This window comes from Chanos chanos, chromosome 9 (genome assembly GCF_902362185.1).
Source record: "Chanos chanos chromosome 9, fChaCha1.1, whole genome shotgun sequence".
Lineage (NCBI taxonomy): Eukaryota > Metazoa > Chordata > Actinopteri > Gonorynchiformes > Chanidae > Chanos > Chanos chanos.
The window spans coordinates 40,865,102-40,880,101 of record NC_044503.1 but is presented as its reverse complement, the minus strand read 5'-3'; the positions used below and the strand labels follow the sequence as shown (position 1 = coordinate 40,880,101).

The window sequence follows — 15,000 nt, the reverse complement described above, 5'->3', positions numbered from 1 at the left end:
CACTCTCTTCATCACTGCTCTCCTCATCCTCCTCTTCCTCCTCCGTGCCGTGGAGGTTATGCATCCGCATCACAATCAGCCTGGGGGGGGAAGGGGGGGGGGTGGAGGGGGGGAGCAATTAAACAGGAGAATGATGGAGAGAAAAAAATTAGTTTTAAATTAGTCGCTAAAGAAAGAGAGTACACAAATAGCAGGCAAAGGACTAAACTGGGTCACAGCGGGAAGAACATCTGGATCAAATCGGCCTTAAAGAGTCACACGGCAGGCAACCACCAGTGTGACTGCCTCAGAGCAGGGTGACACAGGAAAAGTGTGTCCACACCACTGACAGAGAGAGAGAGAGAGAGAGAGAGAGAGAGAGAGAGAGAGAGAAAGTGTGTGTTTGTGTGTGAGAACAGTGCAGTGTGAAACTCTACTCTGTGTGTCCACTGCACGGGGACCCAAAGATTCCATTGATTCTGAAAACCGCTGAACATTCTATTAGAACCCACGGAAGATTCCAAAGCCTCCATTATGACATCACCGGTCTTCCGCCCTAGTCTCTCCCCCTCGACCAACAATTTAACTTGACGTCTGAGAACCTGAGGAGGAAGTCTGCTTTCGGACACGTAACCTGCCTGAACTGGCTGGTTTAAAGAGGAAGAAAGAAAGAAAGATGTGTTTTTTTCGCTCTCTTTGATGGAGGAGTGTTACCTGTTGCTTAGGGCAGTGTCTGCTTGCGTTCCCGCACACAGTAACAAGGACACTGGGAATTTCTCCCTCTCTGTTCCAGCACCATCCCCGTCTCTCACAATGTCAAAACTCAGACACGGGGCACCTACAAGCAGGAAACACATTTCATTTCATAAACGCATCTGTGAAATAAAGCTAAGCCACGGAAAAATAATTCATCTGAGAAGTTACACTTTCAGTAGACCGGGTCAAGGTTCATCATTTTGCTGTTCTGTCGTATGAACATTAAAAGTACTAAAATGTTGGCCAGAGGCTCTAAAGCCTCACTGTTGTTTTAATAGTTTGAGAAAACAGGTCGCTTGAATAGCTCGCGTTTGCACTCTAACAGGAGTGGTCCACACAGAGGTGACGCTCGTCCACCTCAGCAACATGTCATTTGACTCACAAAATACACTGAGCGAAAGACAACCGAGAATTCCCCCGCGGAATTCAGCGTGAAAAGTCTCCCTGTACACGGATCTGATTCGGCCTGCGGTCCTCTGCGGCACCATTAGTAGTCTATAGTATACATACGATTGTGTGATTAGAAATGAACTTGATTTGAGCCGCGCGCGGGTTGTCGTTTAAGCAGTTGAGGACGGTTTAACAGCGCGGTTTTCTCTGGGGATAACAACATTTCAGGAAACATTTCATTTTTCCCGTTAACCAGATCATTTCAGCTCTAAGTCGACACCTTTCAATAAGAGCACAACTATTATATGTGTATAAATATTAAACGATCTTGAGTTTGCTCTAATATTATGCGACGAAGTGGAAAAAATCCCGCTTCGTGCAGTGCGATAACCCTAGGGGGCGCTGTTGCTACATTAAGTTTTTGTGTGTTGACATGTTTCACGCTGCTGCCTGGTAATAGTATGACTACAAAGTGACAAACGACATCACAAATACTTCAAAACAAGCTATGTCAGCGCAAAATCAACCTCATACAGGGGAGGATCTTCAAACTGTTAAATAAAAGCCAAAACATGCGTTTTCTTACTGGTCACAACTTGATAAAACTGTTATCGGTCTTGCGGAATGACAACAACACACGAGTTAATGATTTAAAGGTACTGACTGAACATGTTCTTCGTGTTTATCATTGCGATCAATATCAGTGCCTTCTATCAACGTGTTTTAAAGTCCAGTAAGTCTTGTCATTATTCCTGACACCGTTTATATGCCGGTCCGGACTCGTCTGACGAACCTGTTTGGCATTCGTGGTACATGCGGTAAGCCGATCGGTCCATTTCCAGCTCTTCCCCCGGTTTGATTGGGTCTAATCCGGGCACGTAGACTTTACTCTCTCCTTCTCCTCCTGGTTTGTCTTCCTCCATCTCATCCTCGTCGCTGCCACTCGCTTCCATCTCCTCGACGTCGTCTTCTGGCTGGGGAAACGTGTCTTCGCCGGGCGCAGACATTTTGAAACAGAGAGAGAGAGACAGCCAGAGAAAGGGGGAGACGTCATTCCGTGTGTGGTCACGTGGTTTAGAGGCGCATGGTCGGGACGTTCATTTTTCATCCACTCCTCGTCTTGTCTAGTGGTTAATACTGTGAGAAAGTACGACGTTATATGTATCTGTATACACGACTTTCATATATATAATAAAGGTGTTTTTGTTTTGACATTTTGGGTGTCTCTGGCAGACCGGGGTTTTGGACGCAATGAATCCCCTGTCACCCGCCAGCTGCCGGCGCAGCGACCGCGCTGTCCCCTGTCGAGTTTGGGCTTTTTTCCAAACGTTTCCCGGAACCTTAAAAAAAACGAAAGTTCCCTGGCAGCTATTTGAGGTTTAGTTATCTGATGTACGTAATGCTGTACCTACTCTACCAACTCTGACCTCCTCTGGAAAGACCCCATCAGCGTTTTTTTCTCAAATGCATCTGAAAGTCAACGTGTGCCCCCCCCCCCTCCATCTCTCTCTCTCTCTCTCTCTCTCCCTTACCCCCCCCCCTCTCTCCACCTCACCCCTCTCACTCTCTGTCTCACTCTCTGTCTCTCTTTCCCTCTCTCTCTCGCTCTCTGACTCTTTCTCTCTATCTCTCTCAGCCAGCCAGCAGATGGAGGTTTCATTATTTATGGATCAAGACAAATTGCTTTTAAAACCACTTATGCCTCAGACAAGTGTTGGCTCTTTTCTGTTTTATTTATTCGTTTATATCTGGTGGCATTGATGGTCTCTTTCGTTTCAGCATGCAGTGCTAGTCTCTCTCCTCTCCTCTGGGCTCTCTGGGTTTTCCCGTAAATTCCCAGTTTAACGGGAAGTCCAGTCCGTGTACACTGGCTTGCATTAAGCTGAGGCCAGAAGAGGGTTTGAGCAGGATCGGGGCGTGAGGGTTATCTGTGGACTCTTTGTACTGGAGTGTATTCACACAGGGCCACTTGGCTTTTAGACATATCCTGCATTGAGAAACAAGGACAATAATCACACACTTATTCATTATGACTTGTCATTAGATTGTACCATTGATGTGTGTGTGTGTGTGAGAGAGAGAGAGAGAGAGAGAGAGAGAGTTTGTACGTGTGTGTGTGGTGTGTGTGTGTGTGTGTGTGGTGTCTGTGTGTATCTGTGTGTGTGTGTGTGTGTGTGTGTGTGTGTGTGTGTGTGTGAGAGAGAGAGAGAGAGAGAGAGTGAGAGATAGAGTTTGTACGTGTGTGTGGTGTGTGTGTGTGTGTGTGTGTGTGTGTGTGTGTGTGTGTGTGTGGTGTCTGTGTGTATCTGTGTGTGTGGTGTGTGTGTGTATCTGTGTGTGTGTGTGAGTGTGTGTGTGAGAGAGAGAGAGAGAGAGAGAGAGTTTGTATGTGTGTGTGTGGTGTGTGGTGTCTGTGTGTGTGTGTGTGTGGTGTCTGTGTGTATCTGTGTGTGTGTGTGTGTGTGTGTGGTGTGTGTGTGTGTGTGTGTGTGTGTGTGAGACATGGCCGGAGGGACAGTGAGTCACTGAAATAGTGAAGTCTCCAAACTCTTCAGTGTTTACATTTGTTTCAGTACTTCCTCTCCTCCTTCCTCTCTTTCTTTTTCTCACTCTCATTCTTTCCTCTGTTTCCTCCTTTATTTTCTTCTTCTTCTTTTCCTCCTCCATTCAACATCTTGTCGGCGTATCATGCATGTGTGTGTGTGTTCACCTCTGTCTCGTGCACTGTTAATCTGTCCTATTTGCTTTAGTCATGTTGTCAGTTAGAACAGTCATGTCAGTAGAGCACTTGAACTTGAATGGGTGTGTGTGTGTGTGTGAAAGAGGTTAGTGTGTGTGTGTGTGTGAGAGAGACAGAGAGAGAGAGAGAAAACAATACGTCTCTCTGTGGATTTGCTGCTGTCTGTGCCATCATCCTCCACTCACTCGAGAAACAACAGAAATAACAACAACAGCCTCACAGACACACATACACACACATACACACACACACACAAACACGGCAGGATTAAAACTACATCTCTCTCACACACACACACACACACACACACACACACACACACATTATCCTCTTTCACACACACACACACACACACACAAAACACACCAGCATTAAAACTGAATCAGAGCTATTACAGATCTGTCATGATGAAACTGTGTGTCGACTCTCACCCTACAACACCGTCAGAAATATGTCTATATGTCTATATGAATGTGTAATAAACATGTCTCATAAACAGAAATGTGTCTATGTGTCTATATGAATGTGTAATACACAGCTGTAATAAAGGTGCTATAAGCAGTCACCGCAGCGTCTGTAAGCTTTATAAACATTTATAAACTGCAGGAAAGAACATCCAGTGTATCCAGCTTTATGTCAAGATTTTCTTCTTGTTTTGTTTTTTGGGTTGGTTTATGAAATGAATGCCCATGTTGAAAGGAATTAACAGAGAGGGTTTATATACAACAGACAACAATCAGAATCAGAACACACACACACACACACACACAAACACACACACACACACACACACAAAGATACACAAATCCATGGGAGGTATGCCTGCTAGCTTTATTAAAAACATGTGAGAACATAACATAACACACCATTAGTCTTCTCCTGACTGACTGTGTGTCTTGCAACACACACATCTGTGTTTTGCATCGTGGGCGGAGTCGACTGGCATTCAGGATAACTCTTACACCTCATGCTTCTTAAAATCACATGACTGATTTACGCATTCTAAATCTTCGTAAACCAGAGGAGACGCTCTGGAGGTCACCCTTTACCCTTTGACCTTTACCCTTTGACCTTTACACATAGCTTCCATTCCCGTCGTCACATGACTTGTCATTCCTAATCACAGTGCATAATCTCCACGGCAACGTTACGGCGGAGCGCCGTCGCCACGGTGACGCAGTAGCCATGCGTGGGTGCGTGTACAGTGTGTTTGGTGCTTATGGTTACAGTAAGCGTTCTGCCTTTGCCTGGGGCGTTAGAAGACGCTGCGTTTGTGTCCGCGCGGACCGGGGAAGCGATTACTCTGCATTAAAAAACACAAACGCACAACAGCCACAGGAACAGGAAACAAACAGGAAACAAACAGGAAACAAACAGGAAACAAACAGGAAACAAACAGGAAACAGAAAAAAGAAACTCTGTAAAGAATAAAAACAATGAGGCAGAAAGTTTGCATTTTTAAGTGCATTTTATGTGTGTGTGTGTTGTGTGAGAGTGTGTTTTGGTGCGTGTGTGTGTGTTTTGGTGTGTGTGTGTGTGTGTGTGTTGTGTGAGAGTGTGTTTTGGTGCGTGCGTGTGTGTTTTGGTGTGTGTGTGTGAGTGTGTGTGTGTGTTGCGTGAGAGTGTGTTTTGGTGTGTGTGTGTGTGAGTGTGTGTGTGTGTGTAAGAGTGCGTTTTGGTGTGTGTGTGTGAGAGTGTGTTTTGGTGTGTGTGTGTGTGTGTGTGAGAGTGTGTTTTGGTGTGTGTGTGTTGTGTAAGAGTGCGTTTTGCTGTGTGTGTGTTTTGGTGTGTGTGTGTGTGTGTGAGAGTGTGTTTTGCTGTGTGTGTGTGTGTGTGTGAGAGTGTGTTTTGGTGTGTGTGTGTGTGTGTGAGAGAGTGTGTGTGTGTGTTGTGTAAGAGTGTGTTTTGCTGTGTGTGTGTGTGCTTACAGTGAAACACTGCAGTGGCCTTAGTCTTCAGACCCTCAGCAGACAGAGCATTTCCCTTTACAAACCAAAGTCTGGACAAACTTTTAACAACAAATTAACTTTAACAACAAACGGCAGAAAATAGCATCTGAATGTTAAAGTGTACACAAATATAAACACCATGAACAATATACACACGACACTGTTCCTCTGACAGACTGAAAGACTGTGTGTGTGCGTGTGTGTGTCTGTGTGTGTGTGTGTGTGTGTGTGTGTGTGTGGTGTGTTTTTGTGTGTTTGTGTGTATGTGTGTGTGTGTGTGTGTGTGTGTGTGTGTGTGTGTGTCTGTGTGTGTGTGTGTGTGTGTGTGAGTGTGTGTGTATGTGTGTGTGTGTGTGTGTGTGTGTCTGTGTGTGTGTGTGTGTGTGTGTGTGTGTGCGTAGGCCTCTTCATGTTAAAGGAGCCCCTGGATCAGTCCATATAACTTTTGAAATACATCCTGTTGAATTATCAGTCTCCGTTGGATTAAAAGTTCTTGTAAGATTATCAATCCAGTCCCAATGAAACTGTGTAATCCCAACAGCCTGACGGGAGGACAAGAGATCCAAACGCCATGGAAGGTTCTCTCTCACCCTCTGTCTCTGTCTCTCTGTCTCTGTCTCTCTCACCCTCTGTCTCTCTGTCTCTCTGCCTCTCTCTCTCGCTTTCTCAAACCTCCCTCACTTCATTACCACCATCAGCGTCCACGTGACCATCCACAGAGAGGATCCTGGGAAAACGCGCATCTCCGAATCCCTGTTTCTCGGAGCGGGAGTGTCCCAAATTCTCTGCCTCTCCCCTTCCCTCTCAGGTCGTCTCTCCTCCACAAGTCCATGCAGACCCTCCTCTCTCTCTCCCCCCTCCTCCTCCTCCTCCTCTCTCCTCACGCCGTCTCCTCCATCTCCGTCCTCCCATTCGTCCACGGAGGGGGAGGCGCAGTCGCTGCTCTGGTTCTCCACACAGTCCAGCTCCATCCACCGGGAGAAAACGCCAGAGGTGTAGGAGAGAAGGACCCCAGGGGAGGACTGAACAACAGGAAAGATGGAAGGATCCGGACTTTCCTGGAATTTCTGCTCCGAGAGAGAGGGAGTATGGGGGAGAACAGGAACTTCATTACTCACACCTCACACACACACACACAGACACAGAGCCCCATTTGTGTGTGTGTGTGTGTGTGTCTGTGTTTCGTCTATGTTAGCATGTTTATATACGTGTATGTTTTGGGATGAGTTGCCGACAGTGATTTATGTCCTTAATTTATGTATGGAATTTGCGGAATTTATGATTATATTGATGTTTGAGGACACAACTCATAGATAACCTCCATTAGCAAGGTTTCTTTTTTAGATTATATTTAACGCATGTCTGTTTAAGAGAACACCCTTCATAAATGAAGATTTTTCAGTGTGGTTATATCTATAGTAGAGTGCATACCTCATTAATGATCTTTCTCTGTGTGATTATATCTATGTTACAAAGCAAACCAAATTAACGAGATTGTTAAGTGTGACTATGTCTGTATCAGAGAGTGGAGCTCATTAATGATGTTTCTCTGTGTGGTTATATCTATGTTACAGGGCATAACTCATTAATGAGGTTGTGCAGTGTGATTATATCTATAGTAGAGCACATACCCCATCAGCAAGCTTATCCAGTGTGCGTTGGAGCTCGATGATAAGCTCATGTTTCAGGTGAACACGGTTCAAGTGGCCCTGGAGCCGAGACCAAGAGTCGGACAGGACAGCAGCTGCAACGAACACACAACACTGATGCGTACGAACACACACACACACACACACACACACACACACACACACACGAACGCACGCGCACACATGAACGCACACACAGAAATAGAAAGATAATATGTTAATTTCATGTTTGGTTTAAAGCAAAATGAAAATGATATAGATATACAGACAGACAGACAGATAGACAGACAGACAGATAGACAGACAGACAGACAGATACACAGATAGATAGATAGATGGATAGATAGGTGTAAGTCTTACTGGGTCATGTGAACACAGCATACTGGCATTGTAATGGTGAGAGACAACGTAATTGACAGGGAAGACCTGGGGCTGAAAGAGACGTTTAAACACCAAGATTAATGTAGGGGAAAAAAATGACCCCAAAACCTTAGCGTCATTAATAACGGACTGTCCATTCTGACAAAAAATCTGGACTTAGTCTTAACTTAGCCGTCACCATGGTCTTTACGCACTAAAACAAAACAATAAAAGAGAAAAAAAACTCAAACTTACAAATCCTTTGGTTCTTTCATTGTCGATCGTCGTTTGAAATTTAGAAACGACGGTTTTCATAAAATCATCACACCCGCTTCCAATTCCAATAACTATAAACACTGAGAGAACAAACAAAACTAGGGGAGAGACAGAGAGAGAGAGAGAGAGAGAGAGAGGCAGGGAGAGAGAGGGACAGTCAATTAGGACTACTTAATTTGTCCTACATTTCCTAACTAAGTTCATTTAAATAACCGAGTTACATTAGAACAGTTTATGCGCGCGTTGCATGCGCTATCAAAAGCTAAACGTTTCTCCCCGATATTACACTGAAAACAAGTGGGTTAAAATGACACACGCATGTCAGTGGAACATAACACATACCACTACAGTGTTCCGCGGTTTGAGAAAGTTAATCGGTTTATTTATTTACTGGAAACTCGTTTAAAGAATATTTATTGAGCAAAAAAAAAAAAAAAAAAAAACCACTTTAAAATTTCTGCAACAGGCCGACACGTTGGAAACAGTTGCACAAGTCCTCACTCGGAAGGGCTGTACAAAAAGAAAGAACAAACAAACAAACAAGCAAACAAACAAAACAGAACAGAACAAAACAACAGCGGACTTACCGGATCGTGACATGCTTTTTACCGTTCATTATCTGTCGTTATCTCCATGTTCCTGCGCGTGGGGATCCTCCTTCCTGTCCGACTCACTACTGACTTGGTTTTGAAGAATCCGTCCGACGATTTCGCCTGCTCTGTGCTTTCCCAAACGCGCTTGCTGATTAAGTATTCAACTATTTCTCCTCTCCCCTAACTACACGCCCCCCTTTTCCTTTCTTTACCGCTCTCACTCGTGCTTTCTCTCTCTCTCTCTCTCCCTCTCCTCCTCCTCCTCCTCCTCCGCTTGACAGCGTCTATTCCGTCTAATGCCTTTGTACTTTCCCCAAAAACCTTCGCCCACTTTTGGATTTTCCAAACTCCTAAAATAGTTTCCCGACCTTTCTCTTTCTCTATCTCTTTCTCTTTCTCTTTTCCTGTCTTTCTCTCCCTTGTCTGTATGCGCGGTCCTTAACACGAGTCAGTCCCGTTCGCCTCTGAGTGTGCTAATGGAATTAGGGGGTTTGATTCCCCGCGCGGTGCCGTCTGTCGCGGCCTGCTTGCGCGCACAAAAGTGAAAGTATGTGTAGCGCGCTCCCTCTCTCTCTCTCTCTCTCTCTCCCTTTCCCTTTCTCTACACCCCTCCACCCTCTTTACCTTATTAAAGACTAAACGCCCCCACTCCTCGTCTTTGCCGAGCGCTCTCCTTTCTTTCACTCCGGCACTCCGAACAAGCTTAGTCATGCACTTTGGCCGCCTGGATTTAATTACACCTCCATGCCCCCCTCCCGGCGCCCTCTATCTCTCTGACCGAACCGCGAGCAACTAGTCACTCTAATGACGGGGGACGAGAATTCTGTTCAACTTTCGTGTCCCGTTCTCACCCCAAAGCCCTGTGGTTTTTTGCTGTCTCATCGTCATATGATGACTGTTAAACTAGACCCTCCTCCGTCTCCTCCAGGATCAGCCGTGTTCTCTCCAGATGTTTTTAAATGTCCTTCTTTTTCCCGATGGGCTTTTAGAGCGCAATGCTAATGTTACAGTCGCTCCTCACAGGAGGGAGATATTACTGCGGAGATTTAATTTTCATAGTTAAAGATTGATAAACAAACATGGTGTTTTCTATGTGAAGCAGTGTTTTTGGACTCCAGTGGACCCAGCGGTGGTAAATCACACAGGAAAGAAGAGACAGAACAGACGGATCCAAACACTTCCTTTGCCTCTGACTCACAAGCCTGAGGTGTCTTCTGTCGCTTCACACAAACACACAAGACACACATTCATTCTCTCTCTCTCTCTCTCTCTCTGTCTCATACACTACACAGTTCAGTCACATGCACAACAGAACAACACACACACACACACACACACACTTTTCTCTGACCTAATGACTGGCCATTGCTCACACACATCAGAACCACAGGTTAGTGTTCTGCAGAGAACCTTAAATCATCACTTTAATTTTCACTTTACTCGACTGTCCCCAAAACCTCCAGCGCAAAACCCGAACTGTGCCCGTTCCCACTCAACAAAAGTCATCTCTTACAGCCCGAGAGGTCGAATGACATGCTCTTTGTGTGTAAAGATTCAGTTATTAGTGTTTAAGGTCATTAAAAGCTAAAAAACCCCAAAAAAACAAAACTGTTTTTTTTTTTTCATTATTTCAGACACAGTAATGAAGCTTCAGTTTGTTGGTAATAAATCTTTTATGGTCCTTTCTGTGGTGTCAGGGCCTGTACCATCGTAATTCTGTAGTCTGGAGTCTGTGACTGGTACCATCATAATTCTGTAGTCTGGAGTCTGTAACTGGTACCATCGTAATTCTGTAGTCTGGAGTCTGTGACTGGTACCATCGTAATTCTGTAGTCTGGAGTCTGTAACTGGTACCATCGTAATTCTGTAGTCTGGAGTCTGTGACTGGTACCATCATAATTCTGTAGTCTGGAGTCTGTAACTGGTACCATCGTAATTCTGTAGTCTGGAGTCTGTGACTGGTACCATCGTAATTCTGTAGTCTGGAGTCTGTAACTGGTACCATCGTAATTCTGTAGTCTGTAACTGGTACCATCGTAATTCTGTAGTCTGGAGTCTGTAACTGGTACCATTGTAATTCTGTAGTCTAGAGTGTGTAACTGGTACCATCATAATTCTGTAGTCTGTAGTCTGTAACTCATACCATCGTAATTCTGTCGTTTGTAACTGGTACCATCATAATTCTGTAGTCTGGAGTCTGTGACTCGTGAGGACAGTACTAACAGCACTGACAGCACTAACAGCTCTAACAGCACTAACAGCACTGACAGTACTAACAGCTCTAACAGCACTGACAGCACTAACAGCTCTAACAGCACTAACAGCACTAACAGTACTAACAGCGCTGACAGCACTAACAGCACTGACAGTATTAACAGTACTAACAGCACTGACAGCACTAACAGCACTAACAGCACTGACAGTATTAACAGTACTAACAGTACTGACAGCACTAACAGCACTAACAGCACTAACAGTATTAACAGCACTAACAGTACTGACAGTACTAACAGCACTAACAGCACTGACAGCACTAACAGCACTAACAGCACTGACAGTACTAACAGCACTAACAGTACTAACAGCACTGACAGCACTAACAGCACTAACAGCACTGACAATACTAACAGCACTAACAGTACTAACAGCACTGACAGCACTAACATCACTAACAGCACTAACAGTACTAACAGCGCTGACAGCACTAACAGCACTGACAGTATTAACAGTACTAACAGCACTGACAGCACTAACAGCACTAACAGTATTAACAGCACTGACAGTATTAACAGCACTAACAGTACTAACAGCACTAACAGCACTAACAGCACTGACAGTACTAACAGCACTAACAGCACTAACAGCTCTAACAGCACTGACAGCACTAACAGCACTGACAGCACTGACAGCACTAACAGCTCTAACAGCACTGACAGCACTAACAGCACTAACAGCACTAACAGCACTAACAGTACTAACAGCACTAACAGCACTAACAGCTCTAACAGCACTGACAGCACTAACAGCACTAACAGCACTGACAGCACTGACAGCACTGACAGCACTAACAGTACTAACAGCACTAACAGCACTAACAGCTCTAACAGCACTGACAGCACTAACAGCACTGACAGTACTAACAGTACTAACAGCACTAACAGCACTAACAGTACTAACAGCACTAACAGTACTAACAGCACTAACAGTACTAACAGCTCTAACAGCACTGACAGCACTAACAGCTCTAACAGTACTAACAGCACTAACAGCACTGACAGTACTAACAGCACTAACAGCACTGACAGTATTAACAGCACTAACAGTACTAACAGGACTAACAGCACTGACAGTACTAACAGCACTGACAGCACTAACAGCGCTGACAGCACTAACAGCACTGACAGTATTAACAGCACTAACAGTATTAACAGCACTAACAGCACTAACAGCACTGACAGTACTAACAGCACTAACAGCACTGACAGCGCTGACAGCACTAACAGCGCTAACAGTGCTAACAGGACTAACAGCACTGACAGTATTAACAGCACTAACAGCACTGACAGCACTGACAGCACTAACAGTATTAACAGCACTAACAGTATTAACAGCACTAACAGCACTAACAGCACTGACAGTACTAACAGCACTAACAGCACTGACAGTATTAACAGCACTAACAGTACTAACAGTACTAACAGCACTAACAGTACTAACAGCTCTAACAGCACTGACAGCACTGACAGCACTAACAGCACTGACAGTACTAACAGCACAAACAGTACTGACAGTACTAACAGCACTAACAGTACTGACAGTACTAACAGCACTAACAGTACTAACAGCACTGACAGCACTGACAGCACTGACAGCACTAACAGCACTGACAGTACTAACAGCACAAACAGTACTGACAGTACTAACAGCACTAACAGTACTGACAGTACTAACAGCACTAACAGTACTAACAGCACTGACAGCACTAACAGCACTGACAGTACTAACAGTATTAACAGCACTAACAGCACTAACAGTACTGACAGTACTAACAGTACTAACAGCACTAACAGCACTGACAGCACTAACAGCACTGACAGTATTAACAGCACAAACAGTACTGACAGTACTAACAGCACTAACAGCACTAACAGCTCTAACAGCACTGACAGCACTAACAGCACTGACAGTACTAACAGCACTAACAGCACTAACAGCACTAACAGCACTGACAGCACTAACAGCGCTAACAGGGCTAACAGGGCTAACAGTACTAACAGCTCTAACAGCACTGACAGCACTAACAGCTCTAACAGTACTAACAGCACTAACAGCACTAACAGCACTGACAGTACTAACAGTACTAACAGCACTGACAGCACTGACAGCACTAACAGCACTAACAGCGCTAACAGTACTAACAGCACTGACAGCACTAACAGCACTAACAGCACTGACAGTACTAACAGCACTGACAGCACTAACAGCACTGACAGCGCTAACAGTACTAACAGCACTAACAGTACTGACAGCGCTAACAGTACTAACAGCACTAACAGTACTAACAGCACTAACAGTACTAACAGCGCTAACAGCGCTAACAGTACTAACAGTACTGACAGCACTAACAGTACTAACAGTACTAACAGCACTAACAGTACTAACAGGACTAACAGTACTAACAGCGCTAACAGGACTAACAGTACTAACAGCACTAACAGTACTGACAGCGCTAACAGCACTAACAGCACTAACAGTACTAACAGCACTAACAGCACTAACAGCACTAACAGGACTAACAGCGCTAACAGCGCTAACAGTACACTTCCGTTGACATCGACTCTGAGAGAAGAGCAACGTGGCGGACCGCTGGCACACAGCCGCCTGGTTCAAAAGGAAAAAACAGAAAACTCTCTTTCATCACATCTCCCAGTGTGATTTCAAAGAAACAATCTGTCCTTTTTATCGCCTTTCCTTTTCTCTCTCTCTCTCTCTCTCTCGGTCTTTCAGGACATGCCCAGCTGAATGCAGATGGCAGGAGGACAGGACTCCCAGGCCAACGGGACTTTTCTGGGTTTGTCTTTTTCTGCTGTTTTTGGATCTGTGTCTGTGTTTCTCGGGTACTTTGGGTTGTTGTGCGTGCTTTAACTCAATGCTTCAGTCTGAGGTTTAATCAATTTATTGGACATAAAATAAGTTAGAGTTCAAACAAAAACACGAAAGTCCCTGTGACAGACAGATTAGAGCTGTCTAATTACCTCTGACAAAAAAACAACAACATATCATAAATGTAAATAAACAAACAAACAAACAAACAAACAAGGTTTTAATCACTGCTGTCGTTTGTTCTTTTCGGACGATTAAAAGAAAAGAATAATCATTCTGTAACAAAAATCCCCCTCTCTGTTTCTCTCTTTTGCCTTTTTCTTCCCTCCCACACACACACACACACACACACACACACACGTCTCAGCATGTTTGGTTACTTCACTCTGTTTTAACAGGGTCTTGTGTTTTCCTTCACTGAACCGGATTTACCCCCACACACACTCACAGACACACAGACACACACACACACTCTCTCTCTCTCTCTGTGTGTGTGTGTGTGTCACTGGCTGAGGGTTCGTTCTCCTCCTCTGACTGCGGTCATTAAATGACTTTTGTAGGTCTTGCTGAGACCCGTCATCCAGAACTTGAGCAGCCGAACATTGTCCTCCTCCCCCGAGCCCGTGGCTCCCAGAACCACCAGGGCCCGCTGAGTGTCCTCCTTACCGCGGCCGTCCACCTTCGAGAACTTAAACAGCACCTTCACTTTACTGAGAGAGAGAGAGAGAGAGAGAGTGAGAGAGAGAGAGAGTGAGAGAGCAGGTTTAAGGATCTTTTTTATGATACGTTTTAGAGGTAAGTATGGTTAGATAGAAATGAATGTAATAAAATGTGATAAAATTTCACAGGCAGTGTCACACAGTAACAGCGCAGCAATGCCATTACGTCAGTCGGCTGTGAATGTCAACATTACATATCAGTCATCAACATTACTTATCAGTCATGCGACGGATCTTTACACAAACAGGTCAGGACAGAGAGAGAGAGAGAGAGAGAGAGAGAGGGCGGGGGGGGGGGGGGGGGGGGGGGGGGGGGGGGAGAGAGAAAGAGAGAGAAAGAGAGAGAGAAAGGGGGGGGGGGGAGAGAGAGAGAGAGAGAAAGAGAAAGAGAGACAGAGAGAGAGAGGGAGGGAGGGAGAGAGAGAGAGAGTGTGTGTTACTCACTTCATCCACTCTTCCTTCAGACAGAGCAGACAATGAGAGACA

At 44.9% G+C, this 15,000-nt stretch overlaps 3 protein-coding genes across 3 annotated transcripts in view; all 3 read right to left on the bottom strand.

Annotated features, from left to right (window-relative positions):
- The window catches only part of grwd1 (glutamate-rich WD repeat containing 1), a 6,137-nt gene extending 3,984 nt beyond the window's left edge, over positions 1–2,153 (bottom strand). The window contains exons 1-3 of the mRNA XM_030783953.1: positions 1,919–2,153; positions 694–817; positions 1–80 (exon numbers count right to left, since the gene is read on the bottom strand). The exon at positions 1–80 is cut by the window's left edge and continues 74 nt beyond it. Of these exons, the coding sequence (XP_030639813.1) occupies positions 1–80; positions 694–817; positions 1,919–2,132 (418 nt within the window). The 5' untranslated portion in view covers positions 2,133–2,153. The remainder of the gene's footprint in view (positions 81–693; positions 818–1,918) is intronic.
- A 4,039-nt stretch (positions 2,154–6,192) lies between these two features.
- zgc:174888 (uncharacterized) lies at positions 6,193–9,156 on the bottom strand. The gene is made up of 5 exons (XM_030784737.1): positions 8,687–9,156; positions 8,079–8,197; positions 7,824–7,895; positions 7,446–7,577; positions 6,193–6,881 (listed from the first exon to the last, which is right to left on the bottom strand). The coding sequence occupies exons 1-5, from the start codon at positions 8,697–8,699 to the stop codon at positions 6,492–6,494; spliced, it is 726 nt and encodes a 241-aa protein (XP_030640597.1). The 5' UTR covers positions 8,700–9,156; the 3' UTR covers positions 6,193–6,491.
- A 4,864-nt stretch (positions 9,157–14,020) lies between these two features.
- flcn (folliculin) overlaps positions 14,021–15,000 on the bottom strand; it is an 8,684-nt gene continuing 7,704 nt past the window's right edge. The window contains exons 11-12 of the mRNA XM_030784451.1: positions 14,959–15,000; positions 14,021–14,505 (exon numbers count right to left, since the gene is read on the bottom strand). The exon at positions 14,959–15,000 is cut by the window's right edge and continues 61 nt beyond it. Of these exons, the coding sequence (XP_030640311.1) occupies positions 14,298–14,505; positions 14,959–15,000 (250 nt within the window). The 3' untranslated portion in view covers positions 14,021–14,297. The remainder of the gene's footprint in view (positions 14,506–14,958) is intronic.